We start from the raw sequence: 23,934 nt of genomic DNA on the forward strand, positions 1-23,934 counted from the left end.
ATGTCACAGGACCCACATTTTCTCCCATCCTCCTCCTCTGAACCACACCTCATAACACAAGGTGAACTGAATGACCTTGTCAGGGATTTGGAACTACCCAAGAGTAAGGCAGAGCTGTTGGGCTCCAGACTACAGCAGTGGAATCTCCTGGCAGGTGTTGTTAGGGTTTCCATGTTCCGTGACCGTCAAAAGGATCTTGTCCCATTCTTCTTCATGGAAGGTGATCTTGTAGCCTGCAACAACATCGATGGTGTGATGGCAGCCCTCAACATCGTTCACGATCAGATGAGTGGAGACTGTTCATTGATTCACCGAAGACGAGTCTTAAAGCTGTTTTACTGCATAATGGCAATGTTTTGCCATCAATTCCAGTTGGTCATGCAGTCCATATGAAGGAAACCTATGACAACATGAAACAACTTTTGAGGTGCATAAACTATGACCAACATCAGTGGCAGCTTTGTGGCGATTTGAAGGTTGTTGCTCTCTTGCTTGGTCTGCAGACTGGATACACAAAGTACTGCTGTTTTCTCTGCGAATGGGATAGTCGTGCAAGAGATTCCCACTACATCAAGAAAGATTGCCCACTCCGACAGTCATTGGAGCCTGGGAGGAAAAGTGTTCAGCATCCACCACTTGTTGAATCAAGGAAGATTTTTGTTACCACCCTTACACATCAAGCTGGGTCTGATGAAGAACTTTGTCAAGGCCATTGACAAAACACAAGCAGCTTTCAAGTACCTCCGTGGAAAATTTCCAAGGTTAAGTGAAGCTAAGATAAAGGAAGGTGTCTTTGTTGGTCCTCAGATTCGTGAACTTCTTCAAGATGATGCATTTGACCATGCACTGCGTGGCAAGGAAAAGATGGCATGGAAAGCCTTCCAGTTAGTGGCAATAAATTTTCTCGGAAACAACAAGGCGGACAACTACAGGTTGTTGGTGGAAAACCTCCTCAAGGCATACAAAAGCCTTGGTTGCAACATGTCACTAAAGATACATTTTTTGCACTCTCATCTAGATTTTTTTCCACTGAACTGCGAAGCAGTGAGCGACGAGCATGGCGAGTGATTTCACCAGGACATTGCAACAATGGAGAAACGCTATCAGGGCAAATAGAGCTCATCAATGCTTGCAGACTATTGCTGGACAGTGACAAGAGATGCTCCATTTAATGAATACAAGAGACAAGCCAAGAAGCGCCGAGTAGACACTGAATAGGACTAAACTATTTACAGAATAGTTTTTTGCCTTTTGTTTCATAATAAATTTTATTTCTATAACCCTTTTGCTGATTTTTAAAGTGTTACATAAACAGGACAGGTGAAATATTATCATGTAAAGCAACCATAAACACATGAAAAGACCTAGGTTTACAATTTGATTAAAACTCTACTATCTACACAATATACATAGACATAAAATGTAAAAACTTAAATATCTTAGAAACAGTAGCCAAACAGTTGTTTTAATTGTCATATTTGAATTCAGCACATCAAAATACATAATAAATAGCACATTTTATCTCTGAAGCAGACGACTTCTCAAAAATTGTAGACCAGTGTATCCAGAAAGATAATCATGGGTGTAGTTAGTTATTGAGTTACTAATAGTAAAAGAGAAGGAGCAGTTATCATTTTAAATAGTTGTATCTTTTTTGGATCCAGAACTAATCTGTTTTTATTCAGCCATATGTGGCTGTCCCATGCAAGATCTTCCATAAGTTTTAAGTCCTGCACTGCTGGGGATGCATGGGTGGAAAGGGCATGTGTAGAGTATCAGGCCGTGTTTACACTACGGAGGGGAGATCGATCTAAGTTACACAACTTCGGCTACGTGAATAACTAAGTAGCTGAAGTTGACGTACTTAGACCTACTTTCCACTGGGGCCATGTTGATGGGAGACGCTCTCCCGTCGACTCCCCTTGCGCTTCTCATTCAGGTGGAGTACAGGAGTCAACGGGAGAGCGACCTGCGGTCGATGTAGCAGGTCTTCACTTGCTAAATCGACTGCTAATACATGAATCACTGCGCATCAATCCCCCGGTAAGTGTAGACAAGACCTCAGTGTGAGGGATCTTGTGCATCTCCTACTTGTATAGGGCCTTCTGCTGCTCCAAACCTAAGAAAGAGTAGTGGCCTCACAGGAGGCCTGTGTTCATGCCCTTTCCTTGGGTTGGTAGGTGGATTTTGATATACCAGGCCCTGTGCACTTCGCCTGTATAAATGCCTATTAATATGACTATGCAAGTGAATTAAATCTTCCATTGAGGTATACTGAAACTATAATGTGCCTTCTAAATTTCCATTTTAAATTGAAGAATAAGAGGATCCTAGCCCTGTAGAAATGCTGCTGAAGCTGAAAGCCATGTTCCTTTCAAGTTTTACAAATAGCTTGAGGCAAGAGGAAATCCTAGACCCACTTTTGGTCCAAGCAGTGACAGTAGAATTAACTGGATAGAAAACCCTGAGTCATGTCGTCCAGTAGTCTGTACATTCTTTCAAATGATTTTTCTAAACCTTTTAATGTTTCACAATGAAAATGCTGTTAAATTATATCTTATTTTATATGAACAATATGTTATGGGCCATTACAAATCAAAAACAAATCTGTAAAGAATTAATCTTTCTCAAAGCAAGATCCCATGGGTAATCTTAATGGTTTAATAGTTTTGTTTGCTTATTGTTTGAAGAACTGGAAAGAATTAAAGTATAAAACTATCAAGAAAATTGCTTGGAATACAAAGAATGGGCAGACTAATCATAATATTACAGCACTAATCCCACGTATCAGTAACAAAATACAAATAAACAGGGCGATCAATTGTAAGTATAAGAGTCAAAAGTATGTCTCTTCAGCTATTTAAAAGTGCCTAAGTAGGCTGTATATAGTAAATTATGCCACCAAACATAGGTTAGGGGTACGAAGGCATGATTGTTGGGAAGTGCTAAAGGAAGGGATAAGGGATTGGGGGGGTGGAGGAGGAGGGAGATATAAAATACAACAAATGCATTGGAGCAAAAGCCTTGTTTTGTAGGTAAAGCTCCGAGCACGTTGGGTGTGTTAAACAAATAGTAAGTCTAGAAATCTGAAACAAACCCTTTGAATTAACTATGCAAATACTGTTAAAATTGTAAAGACCAGCAAAATGATTTTTGAATCTGATTCTCAATTTGAAAGGCATTCAGTGTAATTGCACAAATTGTGAAGCAATGTCAGAGGGGCCATAACAGCAAGAAGTTAAGTTCTGGCAATAAAATTCTAAATAAGCTTGTAAATTTAGTAAAGAAGAAACTAGAAGGTCAATAGCATATCAGAGCAAACCAAGGCAGAAGCTAAAATTCCAGCAAGTAGAAACAGTCCTAAAAAAATCTCTCACTATGGATATTTTCTGGATAGTTTCACAGTTTTAATTCTTTCCAGCTTTTTATCCATTTATCTCTATTTCTCTCCCGCCCTTTTCCAGCTCCTCCCAGACCACCTGGTCATAAACAACTCTCTCTCTCTTTGTTCTGATGCCATAAGAGTTCAGGTAAAGCTTGAATCATTTTTACTGTGGTTAAAAATTCTACAAATATTTTATTGTTGATTAGCATAAAGTTATGTAGCAAAATTGCATTGGAAAAGCCTAAAGTGGCCTCACACTCATGTATCAGTCTATGTAACGTGCTTGTTTTGAGTTAGTACATAGAAGTATAAATATATTGAGCGTCTCAGTCTGTTCATGATTTTAACTATACCCCTCTATCCAGAAAATCCCTTTGTTTAATACAACATAGGGAGAAGCAAAACAGAGAAAAGGTATATAAAACTGGGGAGATCTCAAAGATCCAAGGCCCATTTTGAATCAGGAGTTTCTCACCTATTGCCAGCAAACTGTAGGTGTATGCCATTTGATTAGCACCATATTTCATATGAGCAGAAGGAAAAATGATTGTGAGATGATTGAATTTTGTGCATATTTACGCTTTAGTATTGATAGTTCTCTATATATTACGTTTTTATTTATTGTAAAATATTCTTTCTGCTCCTCTCCTGGTCTTTTAGATAGAAATTTTCCTGATGGGGTTAGAAAGTCAATAAGCTTGGTAAAAATGGCAAAGAATGATGACGTTAGGTGGTAGTAGTGAGCATTCTATAATCTCTGAATGGATGGCACCTTTAGATAAGGTAATTACTTAGCTTGGGAAAATCATACATTTCTTTTCTGTGGTAAGCTACGTACATATCTTTCAAGATGTAAAGGTTGAAATGTTTAACAAAGACCCAAAATGTCATCTTGCTTTTCTCATTTCTCTTGAGAATGCTGCTGTGAAGATAATTTTCCTAGCCCATTGCTGTGACGATGTAAACCCTCTCTTTGCATTCCTTCATTGGCTTCCTATTCTCTAGTACAGGGGTTCTCACAACCAGGAGCGCTGCCAGCTTTTTTGCCGCCCTAGGCGGCGGAAGGTCCCGCCCCCAACAGAGGCGGCGGAAGGTCCCGCCCCGAAATACCGCCGAAGATCTGGCCGCAGTGGTCGCTGCGACCGCCTAGGTCACCTAATGGGTTGCACCGGCCCTGCTCACAACATATTTTTTGGTGGCCTCAGAGTGCAGCCACCAACTCTTGCTGGAGGCCTTGCTAACAATTTTTCCTAAAATACTTAATTAACTTTAGGAAAAACAAATAAATATGCACATACACCTCTACCTCGATATAACGCTGTCCTCAGGAGCCAAAAAATCTTACCGCGTTATAGGTGAAACCACGTTATATCGAACTTGCTTTGATCCGCTGGAGTGCGCAGCCCCGCCCCCCCTGGAACACTGCTTTACTGTGTTATATCCGAATTCGTGTTATATCGGGTCACGTTATATCGGGGTAGAGGTGTATACATGTCCAGATCATTGTAATTTATTTATGTAGTGTTTTTTTGCAGACTCAAAAATAAAAATAATGTATAGTTGTCTCTATTCTTTACTGCACCTAAAGAGAATAGAAACAAAAATTAAGGTACTTTGCATGTTTTAACTTTTTTTTTTTTTTTAGATTGCTAGTTAGGAAATCTGCCACTGTGAAAAGTGATAGTTCTATATTTGTTAATATCATTCTTCACAGCACACTTACTCAGCCCTGGCATGTTGGGGGACAAATTAAGCCCTGGATGAAGAGGTGGGTAAGGAGGCACGGGGGCCAGGGACAATGGGGATCTGGAGGAGCCAGCAGGGGTCGAGATGATGGTGGGGGGTGAGTCTAGGGATGGAGCCCAAAACCCTGCCGCTGTGGGACACAGCCTGCCACCTGTCACCCCAGGGCGGAAGGAAGCCTGAAGCCCGAGCCACACCGCCCTGGCAAGGTGGGGAACTCACACTGGTTGCCTGCTCCTATAGTGTTTGTGGCTCCAGAGGGGGGTAGGGATCAACCCCTGCAGGCAGTCCCGGGGGAGAAGCCACTGCTTTGCCACAGCCCCACCCCAATCACAGCCCAGGAGGCTGTGGCCTCAAAAAAAGCTTCTGGTGGCCGCATTTGAGAAATCTGCTCTAGTACCAGACACAAACTATTTGTCTTTGCTTTTAAAGCTGTTTGTGGCGTATTCCCACTCTACCTATCATGTCTCATTCACTAACAATATGTCAACTGTCTCCTCCAGCCAGCCCATAATGCCTCCATCACACACTTGTTAAATCTTCAAACAACGAGAAACTTGGCAATGATAAGGCTGCTGGTGTGCTGAGAGTACTGCCTATCTTGCTGACCAATACTGTGTTCTTGTTTCCTTGTGCTCCCCCATTTGTCTGTGTCCACTGGTTGCCAATGTCTTATTCTTAGATGGTAATCTCTTTGGGGCAGATACCATCTTACTGTTCTGATTGTACAGCACCTCAAACAGTCCCGGCCCCTGACATCTAGGTGTTACTGTAATACAAATAATAATAATAATTAATACAAATTAAGTACATCTCAGAAACACTTGAGCAGAAGTTAAGTGATTTGGAATTAATTTTCTTTAACATAATTTTCTTTAATATGCTTACCAGATATGTAATGGTAACATTATGCTAGAAATCAGGAAAGCGTTCTAAGCATTTACAGCATTAGGCTTTCTGCTGCCTTTTTGTTATTGTAAAGCAATGAAAGAAACGCTTACATATTAGTTGTGTCTCTGTTTTCCCTTCCCAGATAATCGCTCTTTAGTGGAAATTGCCAATATGTATCATTCCATATCTGAAACCAGTCACCCCTTGCAAACAGAAGAGCAAGAAATAGGCATTGATCCCTTGCAGGGTTACTTGAACAAGCCTGAAGAAGGTGAGTTTAATATTTCTACACTTTTTACTTTGTACTTAGAAACCTTACGTAAGAGTCTCATGATTGCTATGCCTGTCATAATTTGTGTAATTCTCTCAATGAAGTTGAGCAGGGCAACTTTAAGAACATTTCACAGTGTGTGTGTAGAGCTCTGACACTAATGAAAACCACGAAAAGTCAACTTTCAATTACGGATAGAAACATTAGCCAAATGTTTAATGCGCTGTCATCCTTTTTTAATCATAAACCAAACAGTGACTTCAGCATAAGAATATTGAAATGCAACATGGCCTTTGTTGCAACTTTTTTCAAAGATGGGCTCTTTTGGCTGATCTACACTATTGATTTTTTTCTTTGATAAAATTTAGCCTTTTATTTTGGGTGAGGTTATGCCGATGAAAAAAGATTTTCTTTTTTTCTTCCTTTGAATCATAACACTTAGCTCTCCTGGTTTCCTTAAATAAAAACCTAAAGTAGAACGGGTGGAATTAAAATGGAAATTACTGTGTAACTCAAGGTAAATTAACAGAAGGCAGTATTCAGACTGCCCCAATGAACAGTGAGAAGAAACTACTTGCATAATGCAAGTGCTTGTCTGTGTTACTTGTCCTTTCTACTTATTTGCTAGTAGTGACAACATGGTTGGTTAGAAGGAAATGATAAGCTTAACAAGATGCTTGAAACCTCATCCTTGTCATGAAAACATTCCTCAAGTACTCAGTTATACACAATGACACCTTAACTACCTGTAATTTTCCAGTCATTGAACGCATGTACTAGGAATGCAAGATAAAAAATTCATTTTAAATTAGAATTGAAACAGCTTAGTCACGTGTTTTCTGTGTGCCTCTATGTGTAAATCTGCCATATAATAAAATGTATTAAAAAGAGCAGCATTTCAATTTTTAATTCAGATATCAATTATTTTGTAAAAAGCTAAAATCAGAGTTCATTTTTTTTACTGCTTTATAAAGCTTTTTTCAATGTGAGGAAAAGTAGAATGGACATCTTGGTGGAGCCCATTCTATAAAGGTAATAGTTTTTTCAAGTGAATGGCACTACGCTTTTACACTTCACATCTAAAAGGTTAATAGCCATCTTAGTTTGATAAAGCAAATGCATTCTTAGTACACATTTTCAGAAGCCTAGGAATAAAGATTTATAAAATTCTGAAGTATTACATGTTTTCCAAATGAAATATTTGTGATGTACTTTAGGTTAGTGTGTAGCCAACACTGATCAAAAATTGCAAGTTTCTTGTTTAATTTAAAAAAAAAAAAATCCACACGTCTCTCTCAGCTCCGTTTCAAGACAAGTCAAGATTTTAACCCTGTTACAAAAACATTTTAAATTAATTTTACCCTTTATTGTGCCCAAGAGTGATTAGTTACCTTGAAGGAACAGGCTTTTAGTTTTTATCCCAACCTTAACATCTCTATGACATACAAAGTTATTAGTATTGAATTGATGTTTAAAAGTGCCATTAATTCATTTACCCCAAATGTTCATTAACAATGTAAATGTATGCTGATGTTCTATGAGACAAGGAAGTGACTAATGACTCTTCCCACTAACAACACTTAAAATGAATAGAAACTTTAGATAGCTCATCTTGAAGTAATCAAGGCCCTCATTCAGCTTGGCATCTCTGTATGCTCTAAAACAGCTGTCAACTGTTAAAAATATATACACAACACACACATACACACATGGGAAGATAAGGATATGTAAATACATGGTTCCCCCAAAGTCAGAAAGGTTACCAACCATAGTACGGTTTTTTTTCACATTCTGTATATGTAAATATTTTATATAATGCATCCATTTCATTTTCATAGCTTCTTTTTTTTTTTTTTTTTTACTGTGAAACACATACTGCATTTTAATTTGGTGCCATATGTAACCAAGATCAGTCTTCTCTGTTTTATCATTTAATTTTAAATAAAGTATATTTTTGGATTGCTGTGGGAGAGGGCTTGTATATCAAAGCATGTAATTTTCCTTGCCCATCCAATCCGCCTCCGAAGTTCAGTGTAAGGAGGCAATCACTGATTCCTAAATGAGTATTCTAACCATTGGGATGAATCCATCTGTTGATCAGAGACTTTGGTAGGGCCCTAGGTATGTGTAATACAACAGGTCAGACTAAGTGATCATAATGGTCCCTTCTACTGAAATAAATTTAGTCATTCATTGGGAAGAGTATCCCTACAATCATATGCTGGCCTCAGATGTGAGAATCAAAGTGTCACTCATGAACCCATTTCTCTCACATGGTAATATGTTGTACTACTAATGTACCATTTGTCTATGCTGGGGTTTGATTTTATCTTTTGAATTGCTATTTTAATATTTTGCTAAAATACTGTCCACATCCCTATATTTTAAGATAAATGTGTTTTCCAGTTATAGTTACAGGGGGCAATCCCGCAGGCAGGCAGAGGGGGAGGGGCGCGGGGAGCTTGGCGGGCCACACGCAAGAGCCCCGCGGGCCATGTGTTTGACACCCCTGGACTAGAACAATGTATTTAATCCTTTTCAATTTAATTTGCTCAATATTACAATTAATACAATTAAGGTCACTTGAAATGAAACTATTAATGAATTGGGTAATTTACTTTAACAGTGTCAGTGTGTTCTCACAATTTCATTTGCTTTAATTAGTGTACAAGCTATTATTTAATAGCATACTTCACATAGAAAAATGTAATATGTTCTTGGCTTCTATTAAAGGAATGGAAAAACTTGTAATGAGTTACGAGTGATTTTTTTTTAAAAAAGATGTTAGATGGTGAGAAAGGAAAAGGGTGACATGGTTAAAAAGATAGATATCATAGGGTATGACTGAAATGAGCACAATCAAAAATTGTTAAACTTCCCATCTCAGGGGCCAGGTCAATATTGTCTGTAGTATTTTACAATACTTTGACTACATACGTGCTATAGTCTATATTTATTTTAAAATATACTATGCTTTTATTTAAAAACAAATGTGGTGAAGTTTCTCTTGAACTCCTCTTTACCATCCTCTTTGGGTTGGTGAGCCTCTGGTTGATCCACTGTGATATTATGGCAGTGCTCCTGCTTTTGTTCCTATATTTTGAGTAGACGGAATTGGGCTATGACAAGAGTTTCTAATCATGAGAGCACAAGCACCTCAGGCTAGGAATAACTACAAGAAGAACATAGTGCTTTTGTGACTTTCCCTCAGACAGATTGCTGCTGCTACTAATGACCATTGCCTGTTAAAGCTGAAGGTTCAGAAATCTGGAGAATTTATGCAAATGACTGAATCCCCTAAAATGCATGTTTGATGAATATACATTGCCTTACTTAAATGACACAAAATATCCTGATTACCAATACTTAGGACTAACAAGGCTGCAACATGATATGAGCATTTGGAGCATACAAATTGCTATGTTCCTGGATGGCTCTGGTATCTTCTTGGGTTGGTGTGCAGGTAACTCTGGCAAATTCCCAGGCTGCTGCTCCTTGTCCTTTACAGGACAGGCTGGAGCTCTGGTTGAGTTGCTAGCTATGCTATATACCACTTTCCCTGGATGGATGGAAGTTCTGTCTTTTCCGGCAATCAGTTGGGGGAATGCTTTGGATGGGCTGCAGCCCCTAGCTGGGTCCAGCTCTGGCTGCTCATGCCTGCTGCTTACTGGCTGGGTTTGCTGTAAACTCGTTATGGCTGCTGTTCCCTGACTTGCTTGCCGGCCCCCGTAACCAGAGAGAGAGATAGCTAAAACACTGCCCAGTGTTGTCCTAGTGCTAGCTCCAACTCTGTGGTCCTGGGTGCTTTGGGGATCAATGGTGTAGGCTACATCTCTATGGTTAGAGTCCTCCTGGGTGGGTCTCTATGGTTAGTCCTGAAGGAGTCTAACTAGAGAGATGCAGCCTACAGTGTCCCCTCAGCTCCACCAATCAGGAGGCATAAACTCCTAGGTGGGAGCAGTTTAGAAAGCAGCTAAAACTAGGAGCCTGCTGGCCAGATCAAAAGATGGTCTAGATAATACTTACTCCTGCCTCAGGGCAAAGGACCGGACCAGACAGCCTTTTGAGATCTCTTCCAGTCCTACATTTCTGTGATGCTATTTAACAAATATGAGTGACGCTGCAGCCACTTGCTCTCAGCTGTCGCAGTGTGGCCAACCTTGAGAGAGTAAAAACACGAGGGTTTAAAAAAAATTGTGGTTTGTTGGTCTGTCTTTTGATTATTGAAATCCCCCTGCCCATCTCCAGTCTGTGTGTGACAATTAATGCTGCTCACTCCCCAGACTAGTTGAGTAAGGTCATTTTGGCCCCCATTGAAGAAACTCTCACCTCCTTATCTTCCTGTTCCTGCCTAGCAATTCATTCTGCCCCCACCCCCTTCAATTCGGCCCACCATCAGTTCAGCTTGCCCCCCGCATCAGTTCAAGCCTTCCCTTAAATCTACCCCCCATCACTTCAGTCCATTCAGCTCACAACCCCATCAATTCATTCCTTTACCCCCAGATCAGCCCTCCCCTTCCCAGCCTCACCTCCGCTCCTCCTGGGTTCTTCATCCCCTTTCCCAGACTTGCAGTGTTGCCAACTCTTGCAGGTTTTTGGTGAGTGACGTGATTTTGGCTGGGGTTGGAGCCAGTCTCGGGATCAAACAAGAACCTCTAGCCCAGGGGTCATCAGTAGGCAGACCGCAAGCCAAATCTGGGCTGCCAGATGCTTTTGAACAGACCCCAGTATTTTTAATTTACTTATTATTAACATTACTATTATTTTTTATTATTTTCTCTGGAATCTGGACCTGACTATAGCTTCGCCAAGAAATTTGGACCTTGACAAAAAACGAATTGACTACCCTGGCTCTAGCCAATCTGAGCCCTCTGATTGGCTGCGTGGCCCACTTGCCCACCTCATGGGGCAGAATAACTAATTAGAGCAGATACAAGCAGATCTCGCTTCCTCTCCACCCTCCATAGCAGGGGTCTCAAACACGCGGCCCGCGGGGTTCTTCCCTGCGGCCCGCCAAGCTCCCCGCTGCCCCCCCATCCCCTCCTCAGCGCGCCGTGTCTCCCTCTCCCCCCCCCCGCCCCGGGCCTGATCCGGCCCCTCAGGGCTTTGCCAAACCCATGGTGTTGAGGGCCCCGCGCTGCTCCGGGAAGCTGCGGACACTGCGGCCCCGGGGAGAGGGGGCGCAGAGAGCTCTGTGAGCTGCTGTTGCCTGTGGTTACCTCCCCTGAAGCTCTCATTGGCCGGGAACGGGGAACTGCGGCCAACGGGAGCTTCGGGGGAGGTACGCATAGGCAAGAGCAGCGCAGGGAGCTCTCTGCTCCCCCTCCCCCCAGGGCGCAGGGATGCGGTGCCCGCATCTTCCCGGAGCGGAGCGGCGCAGGGAGCCTACCCTGGCTCCGATGCGCACCCCTGCCACCCCGGAGCCGCTCCAGGTAACCGGCGCCGGGCCGGAACCCGAACCTCTCCTGCACCCCAACTCCCTGTCCTGAGCCTCCTGCCTACACCCCAACCTCCTGCCACACCCCGCACTCCCTCCTGCACCCCACCCCCTGCTCTGAGCCCGCTGCCACACCCTGCACCCCAACCCCCTCCCTGAGCCCCCTGCTGCCCCCCCGCTGCACCCCACACCCTTCCTGCACCCCAACCCCCTGCCCTGAGCCCCCTGCTGCACCTCAACCCCCTGCCACACACCACACTCCCTCCTGCACCCCAACACCCTGCCCTGAGACCCCTGCCGCACCCCACGAGCAAGGGCAGGGGTGGAGGGGGCAACAGTGGGAGGTGGGTGATGCAGCCCTAGGGCCAACGAACGAGTCCTCATGTGGCCGTCCTGGTGATTCGAGTTTGAGACCCCTGCTCCATAGCAACCTGGAGCCATCCTCACAGGATGGGATGAGAGAACTAAAGAGCCCTGATGCCTCCTCCCCTGTCACTTCCTGAAAGCAACAGGGATGGGACAGGTTTCAGAGTAGCAGCCGTGTTAGTCTGCATCCACAAAAAGAACAGGAGCACCTGTGGCACCTTAGAGACTAACAAATTTATTAGAGCATAAGCTTTCGTGGGCTACAACCCACTTCTTCGGATGCATATACTACGAGTTTTTTCATGAAGTTGATGGATTTCCACTGCGGATGCAGACTAACACAGCTGCTACTCTGAAACCTGTCATTATGCAAGGCACTGCATTTAGCCGTATGGAGTGGAAATCCATCAACTTCATGAAAAAACTCGTAGTATATGCATCCGAAGAAGTGGGTTGTAGCCCACGAAAGCTTATGCTCTAATAAATTTGTTAGTCTCTAAGGTGCCACAGGTGCTCCTGTTCTTTTTAGGGATGGGACAGTGCCTCTGCTCCTCCACCCCCCTCTCCTCTCCCTCCCTGCAGCACCCAGCCTGGGTAGGGGCAGAGGGAGGTGAAGAGTCCCTGGAGCCTCCCCCACCCCACAGTCTGGAAGGGGGAGAGGGCGCCCCTCTGCATCCCCCCAGCACTGATGCCAAACAGAGCTTGGTGACAATTCCCCATTGCCATTACTGAGACACATTATCTCCTGGTGTCTAACTTCTATTCCAAATCCAGAAAGCACACTTTTAAAATAAATACGTTACTCCTCAACTATTACACACACAGCTCACAATAATTATGAATCTTAGCAAGTTACAAGCTTTCTATGGATACATTACATGTTGCTCTTTATGATAGTCTGTAAGTTATAGGTTTAATATAGTGAGTTTGTCAGGTTTGAAGTGAGAGATGTCTACAAAAAACATGGGACCCTTTGCCAAGGGGTCTCTGCGTCAGACACATCCTCTTTAACCTAAATATATTTTGCTTTGTTTTTTCAATATATTCTAACAACACTGTCATGTTTAATCAAAAGCCATTCCTTGTTAATCACCCTTTTCTGTCTGTAAGCCAGACTGAAAATTTCCTATATATCCTAACACACACATCACGCCCCTCTGCACTTTACTTCTCCCTCCGTCATCTACAAGAGTCAGGTGGTGCTGGCCACTTTCAGGGACAGGTCGCTGCACTAGAAGGATCATGGGTCTGATTCAGTATGGCAATTCTACTGATACAATTCAAGGCACAATTGTTTAGCCTTGTGCAATACTAAGACTTTGAATGGGAGGCCATCAGATGCAATGACAAACAATCAAGACCTCTTAAAGGTAGAAATGAAACTTTACAACAATACAAGGGTTCAACCTATTTGAAGAGAAACAAAAAGGTTTTCAGAATAACACAGAGGAGGGGTTGAAGAACCCCTTGTGAAGCGAGGGTGCTTTCATGAACATTTGGATCCTTGTTCTTGTGACACTGGTCAGCTTGGCAACAGACTGAACTTTGGAGGTGGTGGTGGGGGATTAACCTATTTTATTATATTGGAGAGGTAACTATCGATAAGTGTAGGCCCTCGTACATATTTTATGATTTTGTTTTGTATTGTAACCATTTCTTTCCACCACTCTTGTTTCTAGTTAAATCTTTATTCTTTCTTAAATAAACCTACTTTTGTTTTATTATAAGCGCTCACAAGTGCTCTGTGGTTTACAGGAGCGGTGGTTTAAGTTAAAAGCGGTAAACTGGCATACACTGTACTTTTGGATGCAGAGGGTCTGGAACTTCTGAGAGTATCCAGTGTTGGGCTGGATATCAGAGGAATGCTTCAAAGGGACTTGAGGATTGGGGTTCGCACCTATTGTTAAACTGCCAGGTGAAGTTAGGACTGGCATAGCCCAGAGGAGTGACTGAAAGGCTGGATGTGGTAGGGAGCTGACACTCAGCTACCACAAGAAAGACTCCCTCATGCGCTAATCAGGGGTTAACAAAGTGACTCTCAGTCCTGGGTGTACCCCAAGAACTGGCACAAAATGGAAAACTGCTTTTGAAATCTGTGAAACTAGAGAGGATGTTTTTCATATGATCATAAATTCCAGCCTGGAGCAAGATGCTGATGGTGATGCAGGGCTCAGAGGTCTTCTGTACTGTACTGTTCTGTATTAATATAAGTTCTTATATAATCCTTGCCACTGTAGTATCTGAACGCCTTTCAGTCGTGTATTAAGCAGTGTGACTAACATATGGCATGTGAGGTATGTTCTTTCTCTCAGTTTCTCCCCAGGGGAAAATTGTGTGTGCCATGAAGTGTTTTGTTTTGAGGGATTTGTTTAAAATGTAAATGCTGCTGTGCATATATAAAGGTAGAAGAAGTGTGCCTTGCACTTGGAGAAGACAGTGGTGAGGTTTGTGGTGGTCCTTAATTCTTTCACTCATTCCACAGTCTCATACTTGTGTCCAAGAAAGTGCTATCTTCTGCACCGATGAGCTTTACCTTTATGGTAGAAAGTCCCATTCTGTCTGAGGAGCAGAGTTGTTGATCACGATCCTGGTCCCAAAGCTTTAGTTGATCTTTTAGAAATCCTGGGCCCAGGCTACTCAGCAGCTCGAAGATAAGGACAGAGTTTCAGGGATAGAATTTCACTACTGCATAGAAGAATGAGCTCTATTAAGTCTGCCTCACGTTTTGGTGGCTGAGCAGAAGCAAGGATATTTTCTGCATCTTCCAACACCAGATGCTAACATAACACTGTTTTTAATATTCATTTATTAATAATAGCTACTGTTTAGTCTGCTTTTAACAGTAACAGAATTGTGGTGACTACCAGGCCACGGGAACACTTCCTCTTCATTTACATCTTGCATTAACTGTACCTGTCACTTTCTCTCTCAATTCTACTTTCATTTCCTTTTCTAATTTCTTTCTTGGGAAAACGTTCTGAACTGGATATCAGGCAGGAGAAAAAAATGGTAATGCTTTAAAAATATTATATTACATTATAAAGCCAGTTGGTAATGGATAATACCCAACTATTTTTATTTAAAAATAAATTGTATTTAAAGTATTTTTGGATTTTACTGTCCTGTATAATTGGTGTTAATTAGTTGTAGACCATAGGCATGCCCCAAATCACCTCATGCGCAACTTCAAAGTAAAGGGGTGGGCTTTACACTGTGCCCCGAAGGTCATCAAGCTCGTGCGCTGTGAAACTGAGGAAGGAAATGAGTTGCAGAGCTTGGACCCTCCTAAATGACCTGCCTCAATGTTCAAATCTATGAACAGTTAGAGCACAGACTTGTGAGTTACCGGGGCCCAACCCATACATGGTTCTATAACAATCAGCACAAGATTGCAGCTGAAAATCAATGCGATTTTTCTGCCTATAACTAACACAGCCAAGTGACTGCATAGCTGTATCCTACACTAATTGTAGCTTCATGAATTTTGCTGTGCAGTAATCCAATCTGGATACCACAAAGGCATGGATAACTGCCAGTCAGCATATAGAGAAATTGTCATAAATGGATTGTCTGGGAGACATGAAAGAAGACCTTTGATCTAGACACTTGATCTAGATGTGCTTCAAATTGTGAACATCCATCCTTGACATTAAACCCCCTCAATAATGAAGGTAGGGACACCACCATCAATGTTTCTCCTAGTTTCTTTCTTACTATCACTCTGGTCTTGTCTAGACTGAGGCCTATCGATTGTACTTTCATCTTGATCCCTATTGTAGCTAAAGTAGATGCCATAGGATCCAGGTTTGATTAAAACAAAATGTGTGAGAGAATTTCAACCCAGTTTGCTTTTTCAGATGAAGGGTCCGATGAAGACACAACTTGTAATAGTATGTGGTTTGCAAATTAAATAAAAAGGGAAGTTATTTTTAAGAAAGCCGCACAATTTTAAATCCATTTTACTGGCAGTCTGCAGTTCTGAACAAGAATAAGATTTCTGTAAACATGATTTTTGTAAACATGACTCTACCTCTATGTATGGTTCTATCTCTGTAGTCGTTCATTATGGTTAAATGGGGTAAAAAGTATTTTTGGAACTGTCTATCAGTACTTTGACTTACATGGTTCACATACTGTGGCTGCCCTTAAGAAGGTTCTTCCATTTGTGGGAGCTTATCAGTTCTAGCAGTATTCTTCATTTTAAATGTAGGCACTCCTCTCAAATGGTAGTCTTTAAAAACAGAAGAAATTTTTCAGGTGTGACCATTGTAAGTGTAATTAACTGTATATTAAAACTAGCTCATTGCAAGTAACATAGCAATACAAAAGGAGGCCTTCATTCTCTCCTTTTATATTTCATTGAAAGTTGATACAAAAATTATAAAGGTGCAGTTATACACTTCACACAAGTGATTCCATGCAAAAAGAAATAAAGAATCAAATTATTTCATGTTTATCTCCTGCATTGGGAAGAGACAGTTTGATTAAAAATATATATTAAAAAGGGAATATATGTACGGTACATGTCTATATAATCCTACATATCAAATCTCAGGATGTTAATTGGATTTGTTTTTTCTTTGGTATAGTGAAAGGGGAACAGATGAATCATAATCCTAAATGTAGGTAATATGTTGGATAGATCAGTTTGTACTCAAATATTTTTGAGTTCACTTCTGTTCTTCGATGCAGAGGAATGCAGTTTGTACAGTAGTTATAACCTGAACAAGCACAACACCTGATTTAACAAGTTAGCTGGAGTTAGTCCTATGTATCTCAAGCCCTCAGTTTGTTTAAAAAAAATAAAAATGAATCCCTCCAGGTATGGTAAGAAAAACAAATTGAATTGATTTTATGCTATTTTGATTGCCTTAGAAACTAATTTCTAAGCAAAATATGTCAATATGTACTGAATCTTTCCTGACTTTTAATTTTTTGATCATTTCCTTTTATTTTTAAAGATCTGGAATTTCCTGTTTTAAAAATTAGGGAATTAAGCCTTGTGTTTCATTTAATTGTCAAAAGCTTACCCTTGTAAAGGTCAGATTTTAGGCTTCAGATCAGTAGGCCTAAAAGGGCCTTAATCTTTTGCCAACTTGTATATCATTGCAGTGTCTTCTTTGTAGGTGCATAATTAAGTAAAGGTGCTCAGCATGAGGGAAAAACAAAGTACCATAATACTTACTAGGTAATTTCTTACTATTCACAATAAGATGTGTATATTTATCAACAATCTGGCCTCTTAACAAAGAAAAATAAGCCTACCTTTAAGAGCCACTACTACAAACAAAGCCAGCTGATGCTTTAATGAATACCATACCGAGGGCCATGCAGGACATACGGCGAATTAAGCAGGTTACAAACTGCACATCTTCTATTTAGATATAGGAGATTTCCCCAGCACTGACAATTAGTTGTACTGATCAGGCAAGCAGACAGACAGAAACAGAAGGAGACCATTTGTATCAATTTGAGTAACACAACTAGTAATGAAGTAAAATAGCCACACAATGTAGTTTCACCTCCACTTTGGAATACACTATTCCCATCTCCACAAAATAAATACATAAGTGCGGTGTTTAACAAAAGCTTATTTTCTGTTGTTTACAAATCGAGCGCAAAGGAATAATACGCTTCTAACCCAGAATATTTTTTTAAGAAGAAAACATTTTCTGGACATACAAACAAATTTGAATCTCGGTAACCTGACAGCTTTGTTTAAACGTTGAATGAGTTTCCTTTCATGAAAATCTTTTCAAAGTACAGCAATTCAGCTGTGAAAACCTGAATACATTAATGATGACAAAGAACCTCCAGAATGAGCCAACATTTGCTTTTGTTCTTTTACAACATTTCCTGACGAATTGCATATACTAAAGTGTTACAGGTTATTTTAATTTTCCTATTTTACTTTGATAACAAATGTCTCTACTGTTTATCTTTTCAGTTACAGTACCTTATTATTACTAATCAACTTTAATTATTTTTAACAAAATGATTGAGACTTTTTTTTTCCCTCTGACTTTTTCTGTATAATGGACTGTCCTAATACCATTAAAAGTAATGGCAACGTTCCCATGGACTGCAGTGGTAGCAGGGTTGAAGGCAATATGGTTTAAGTGAGGCAGTAGTGTAGGCCAAGCTACTTAAGTCATTGGTCATTTTGGGTGCCTAAATTTTTGGGTGTCCATCCTGAGATGCTATAAAAGGGCCTCATTTTCAGATGTTAGATGCTCAGCACTTCTGAAGATCAGGCCCCAGTTAAGGTATCTCAAATTGAGTACCCAAAATCATATTTTTTAAAAATCTTGGCCTAAAGGTTTCACTTATAAGAAATACAAAAAATAAATTGCAGTAACATTCATGTTCTTGTCTAGCTTTAGACCTAAACGTGCTCAAAATTCAGTGAACCAATAAAAGCAGGCCAGGTGGGATGAGAAACACCATCCTAACACATACATGTACACAGTCTAGTTTGGTACTAATTCCATGTAGTAGCTCCTTATTGATAAGCAAGGCCCTTTTTGTTTTTGTTTAAAATTTCCCAGAAATTTATCTGTTTATTGCACAAAACAAATGGGTGAAAATTGGTGCAAGAATTAACTTCACGCTTTTCTGGGTAAATACCCAAGTTAATATTGGGTGACAGGAAGACAGACGCAACAGATAAAGAGAAAAGTAAGAGTACTTTTGATCCATCTTCCCATTCTGGAAGGAGAGAGGGAGGTCGGTTACCTGGGCCACACAGGTTACTGAAGCACCCTCTCTCCTTACAGAGTGGGGAGTTGGATCTGGGAAGTACCAGCACTTCTTTTTTTTAGGACTCATGCACTGGCATACACATACACACGTACTTGCACGTGTGTATCTTTCACTACATTGCCTTACTTTAACACACAGCCTCACATTTTACTCCTGGGGGAATTCTGCGCCACTGCGTAATGCAGAATTTTTCAGAAATTAACATGCATGCAGAATTTCCTTTCACCCACAGAAATGGGCTGCAGTGGTGCTAGCTGCCACTAGGGGCTGCTGGACCTGGCAGAGCTCAGCTCGCACATAGAAGAGACTGCTGGAGGGAGGGGAAGGGAGCTAGAGGGTTCCTGGCATGTGCAGTTCCCAGCATGCCCTGAGGGAAGGAGAAGGTGGTGCACAGGAAACACCATGCAAGCCTGGGACCGAGCATCAGGCTGTTTCTCCTCTGGATCCCTGGGCTCTTGGGGTGGGGGGTGGGAGGGGAGTGTCTGGACGGGGGTGGGGGCATGGCATGGCTCTGGGGAAGGGTGGAGGTGTGGGTATCTGGGCCGGAGGGGACCCGTGGCTTGGCTCTGGGGGGAGGGGTGCGGGTATCTCTCTCCCCAGCTGAGCTCTGGGGTGGGGGGAAAGGGGACAGAGAAACAGGAACTGAATTATCATAGGGGTTTCTTTAACTCTACTCCTGGGGGAATTTTTTTGTGTCTGTATTGTTACAGACATACTTGCTGACAGGTATTTTGAAATAAATTACCAAAATAATTGAAACTGGTGTGATTCTGTAGTGTTATTTTGACAAATAAAATTTGCAGAATTTTTTATTTTTTGGCGCAGAATGCCCCCCCAGGAGTAACATTTACACTTAGACTAATTTATTATTAACATAAAGACATCTACCTTATGTAATGTATTGGATTTTCTTAACATAATCAGTATTTTCATGTACTTGAATGGTCTAACATTTGGATAAAAGTTGGTAAAAACTTAAAATGAAGGGCCTTGTTGATAGCTGTTTTTTTGATATTCAAGTTTAAAAAGAAATACTTTTTATAAAGTTAAAAATGCAGTAAAAACACTTGTACTAAAATGTAGCAGATTATTTAGTCATTCATAAGTATTCATTAAAATTAAAAAACTAAAAAACCCAGGCTTTCCTCTAAAATCGTAAATATTTGGAAGTTGGTATGATGTCAGAGTGGGTGCATGTGACATTACTAAGGCTTTTATGACTGATTTTTCCCCCACAATTCAGATGGAGCTATTTATATGGTATATATGTAACTAAAAAAAAAAAAAGCATAGTTAACTTTTTCTTATGTTCAAATATTGTGTGTCTCAGTACTTCCAGGTTCCCACCTGAAGGATTAGAAGTGCAAACATATTGCCCAAGAGGATGTTCTTTCAAAGTTTCTAAACCATTTTTATGCACCTAGGAGACTTAAGCAATTCTTTGAATTACTAGGTGCTTAGTCTGTCACTACAACTGTAGGTGCTATACTGGGCTGACATTCACTAAAACTCAATGCAACTCACAAATTATTTGATATAATGATATGTTCATATTAAGTCTGTGGATAATTCAGATACGATTTGATGCAAATGGAGGACCTATGTTTTTAATGTTATGTGTCATGTAGGTAAAAAGGTTGAGAATAGAAGCTGCATAGGAACATATGTAAAATATAATAGCCATTTTTCAAAAAAAAAAAATCTGTTTTTCTTTTTAATAGCTAATGCCCTTCCCAGCTGTAAATAAGTCAGTTGTGGTCTGTTGCTTAAATCCATCCCATGTATCCTTCTCATCTGTCTGCATGTCCTAATCAAATTGGATTCAAATAGAATCCAATCAAATCAAATAGAATCAGCAATTTACTGTTTAAAAATGTATAGTATGCTATATACATTACATGAAAAAAGGATGCTTTCTTTTAAGGTGAAAATGTCATATTTTGGTTAGGGTTAGAATACCTCTTCCATATGCTTGCCACCTAATTATTTTTTAAGATACTATAGTTGCTTTTGTTTACTTTTTAATTCAGAAATGTAAAAGCTTTGTTGAAGGAGGAAAAAAACCCATAAATCTGTCCATTAGTACGCCTTTTTACCTTGCACTCAAATGAATTCTCATCAAATTTGATTTGCTGACTGGTGGCCAGAACAGATGTTATCTTAATGGAATAGAGAAGAAAATTAAGCATGTTGAGCCACAGAGCCACCTCCAAATTTCTGCGACCTGGTGTTATTTTTTTCTTATACAAGTATGATTTTAAATGTTCTAAAACTTGTTCTTTGCAAATGCTGTACAAAGCTCAGCTTTGAATTCTCACTAGCCAGCTGACTGTAATATTTTATTTTTAAGATTGATTTTATTTTACTTCATGAAGTAACATCTCATTAATGTAGCATCTTTAAAAATAATACACTTCCAAATCTGAGTCTCCTGTCCCAACCATACAAGAAGTATGACAGATACTTAAGAAAATTCCAGATTTTTTGTAAGTGTAAACTGTCTGTATACAGTTAATTGTGAGTTATTCTAACCATTTACCTCAGGTTTCTGTTGGTTAGAACTCAGTGAATCCCAGCTTTTTGCTTTAAATATTCTAGTGTTAACATAAAGACTTTTGTGAATTTGGGCCCCAAATAAAATTTCATCAATTTAATTAATAAACCGTTTTGTATGCTTAAATGGTGAGAATTCTTCCTAATCTGCTAGCTCGCGGGATGCCAACGTGACAGCTTTAAATGTGTGGTCTGCATGAGGTGAAATTGCACTCTAGTCATTGTGGCATTAATTCAATGGCAGTTAATTCAGTTGTTCAAACAAAGATTTTTAATGCTGCTGTGTTGTAGTATAGCTCCATCTCAAGTAAGCTTCTCACTTGAAAGATGCCATGGAAAACCCACATTGACTGGGGTTGGGTTCTTCCTCATATTTATGCACTTTTGCATGCAAAAACTATTTTGTTTGCATAAACAGACAAATTAAAACAACAAATTATTTGTGGTTGTGAAAAATATGATATAATTTTTCACACATCTAAGCTGATAATATCTTGCTAAGATTCTATTGTAGAATGTGTTAGATGTGTTTGTACTTAACAGTTTGATTTTAAGATTCTTGTGGAAAATTTCCTTGGATGGTAGGATTGACACATCAGGGTGAGTCAGCTAGTTAAAATAAAATTTTCATCTTTTGCATATTTCTTTCCTATTGGTTAAAGTTGTAGTTCACATTAGTGACATTGAGGCTTTTAAATGGACACTAGTATATATTTCTCAGAATGGTTGAAGTTAGTATTTTACTCTATTTGTAATACTATGTGAGAACTTTGAAAACATCTTACTACTATTTACTCCTTTTCCATTTGTCAAATATGTTTCATTTCTGTGGAATTTAAATCAACATGACAATAGATACTTGGTTTGGGGCTTTTTTTTGTTTCTTAAAAAACACCATTGATTGTCATCAGAGTGGAGGCTAATAACATTAGAAACTTGTTCAGTACAGTTGATGTGCAAAAGTGCTAGCTCCAAACCAGTGTATATTAACGCATGATGATCATTCGTATGCGGGGTGCTGGAACAATGTGTACAGTGGGAGTGTTGAGAGCCATTGAACCAAACTGTAAACTCTGTATATGATGGAAACCACTGCAAGCCAGGGGGTGGGGCAGCACCACCAGCACCCCTAGTTCCCGCATCTGTATGAGACTCAACAGGGGGTTGACAAAGCCTGCTCTGAAGAGCCTCCTGTGGCATGTGCAATGTCAGCACATTTTGGGACTAGGATTTGTGGATTTGGGATCCATGCTGGTTATTTGCTATAAAAGAATAAATGTGTAGACTGTTCATGTTTTTAATTTCTTGGCACCAGAATGAGTATTAGAAATATAGTGAAGATTGTGGAGGAATTTAATCCACCAGATTGTTTAAAGTAGGTCACATGTTGGGCCTAAATTATTTGAGTACCCCTTTGAATGGTAGCTTGAAGTTTTGTCATGGCGATGAATTGATTTTGTTGCAAACTCATAGAATTTTATATGAATTTATGTACACCATCTATGATTAAGAATTTAGTTTTATTTGTTTGAGCACTTTAATATATTTATCAACAAGTAGTTTCCACTTATAATTTTTGCCACTATTTTAAAGATGATGTTATAAAGCATTACAATTTGACTTTCTTAATCACAGATCACTTCTCCTGGGGGTATACAGTGGCTGATTAAAATAAAATTACCTTTAAAAGTCATCACTTTGACCAAAGTATTAATTTAAGGATGAGATTCTTTACATTCTGATGTTTACAAATTATGATATTTAATCTTTGCCTAAAGGTGGGGCGGAGTGTCTGAAAGATAAGATGGTTAACTAAAATGACTGTAGAGGCAAGTAATCTTCCATTTTAGTGTATTTCTTCTTCTGAATAAGTTATGTTCTAATAAAAATTAAAGAGCAAGTTGCATTTGGAAGATCAGGTCATCGTAATTCATTGACATTAGGCCACATAACTGAATAATGTCTTACTTCAGTGAAATACATCAAATGAGATCAACAATTATGACTCATAAACATGCCTCGCAGGCATAAAACAGCAGGGAATTAGCATGTGAGGCTGATAAATATGCATGTAAATAAGCTCCCAAAGGAATAACATGGGTTTGATTGATAGGTTTAGAATTGGAACATATGTAAACCCCTTTATTCCTCATTCTGGTGTAGCTAAGTAAAGATGCATTTTACTTGTTAAAAAGTTTCAATAACTTTGTAAATCTTAGTGCCACATCTGTTTCTGTGTGTGTGTGTGTGTGTGTGTGTGTCACTTGTGAGATTAATTGAATTGTCTACAGGGTAGATAGCCCTCATACATAGTGTATATGGAATATCGTGGGATAGGGTGGGATGGATGTGGGGGTGGAGTGAGGATCTTTGTTAAAAGTCTGGTTCTACATTTAGAAATTGTCAGCTTGTAAGTAGTAAATTATCAGCATTGGTAAAGGTGCCCAGTATATTTATTTCTATAATTATAGTTTGCCCTTAAAATTATTAATCTATTTACATTATACTGAGTGTCACAAGTGCTGC

At 40.0% G+C, this 23,934-nt stretch overlaps 1 protein-coding gene across 4 annotated transcripts in view; it reads left to right on the plus strand.

The window, feature by feature from the left end:
• Nucleotides 1-23,934, plus strand: part of TBC1D5 (TBC1 domain family member 5) — a 472,654-nt gene that overhangs the window by 184,851 nt on the left and 263,869 nt on the right. For 3 of the 4 annotated variants that reach the window (XM_024197361.1, XM_029910981.1, XM_024197362.1), the window contains one exon: nucleotides 6,162-6,290. In XM_024197361.1, the coding sequence (XP_024053129.1) occupies nucleotides 6,191-6,290 (100 nt within the window). In that variant the 5' untranslated portion in view covers nucleotides 6,162-6,190. Of the gene's footprint in view, nucleotides 1-3,496; nucleotides 3,531-6,161; nucleotides 6,291-23,934 lie in introns of those variants that run through there. The other variant, XM_029910980.1, reaches the window with a different exon arrangement.

This window comes from Terrapene carolina, unplaced genomic scaffold, assembly GCF_002925995.2.
Source record: "Terrapene carolina triunguis isolate 2854851 unplaced genomic scaffold, T_m_triunguis-2.0 Scaffold84, whole genome shotgun sequence".
Lineage (NCBI taxonomy): Eukaryota > Metazoa > Chordata > Testudines > Emydidae > Terrapene > Terrapene triunguis.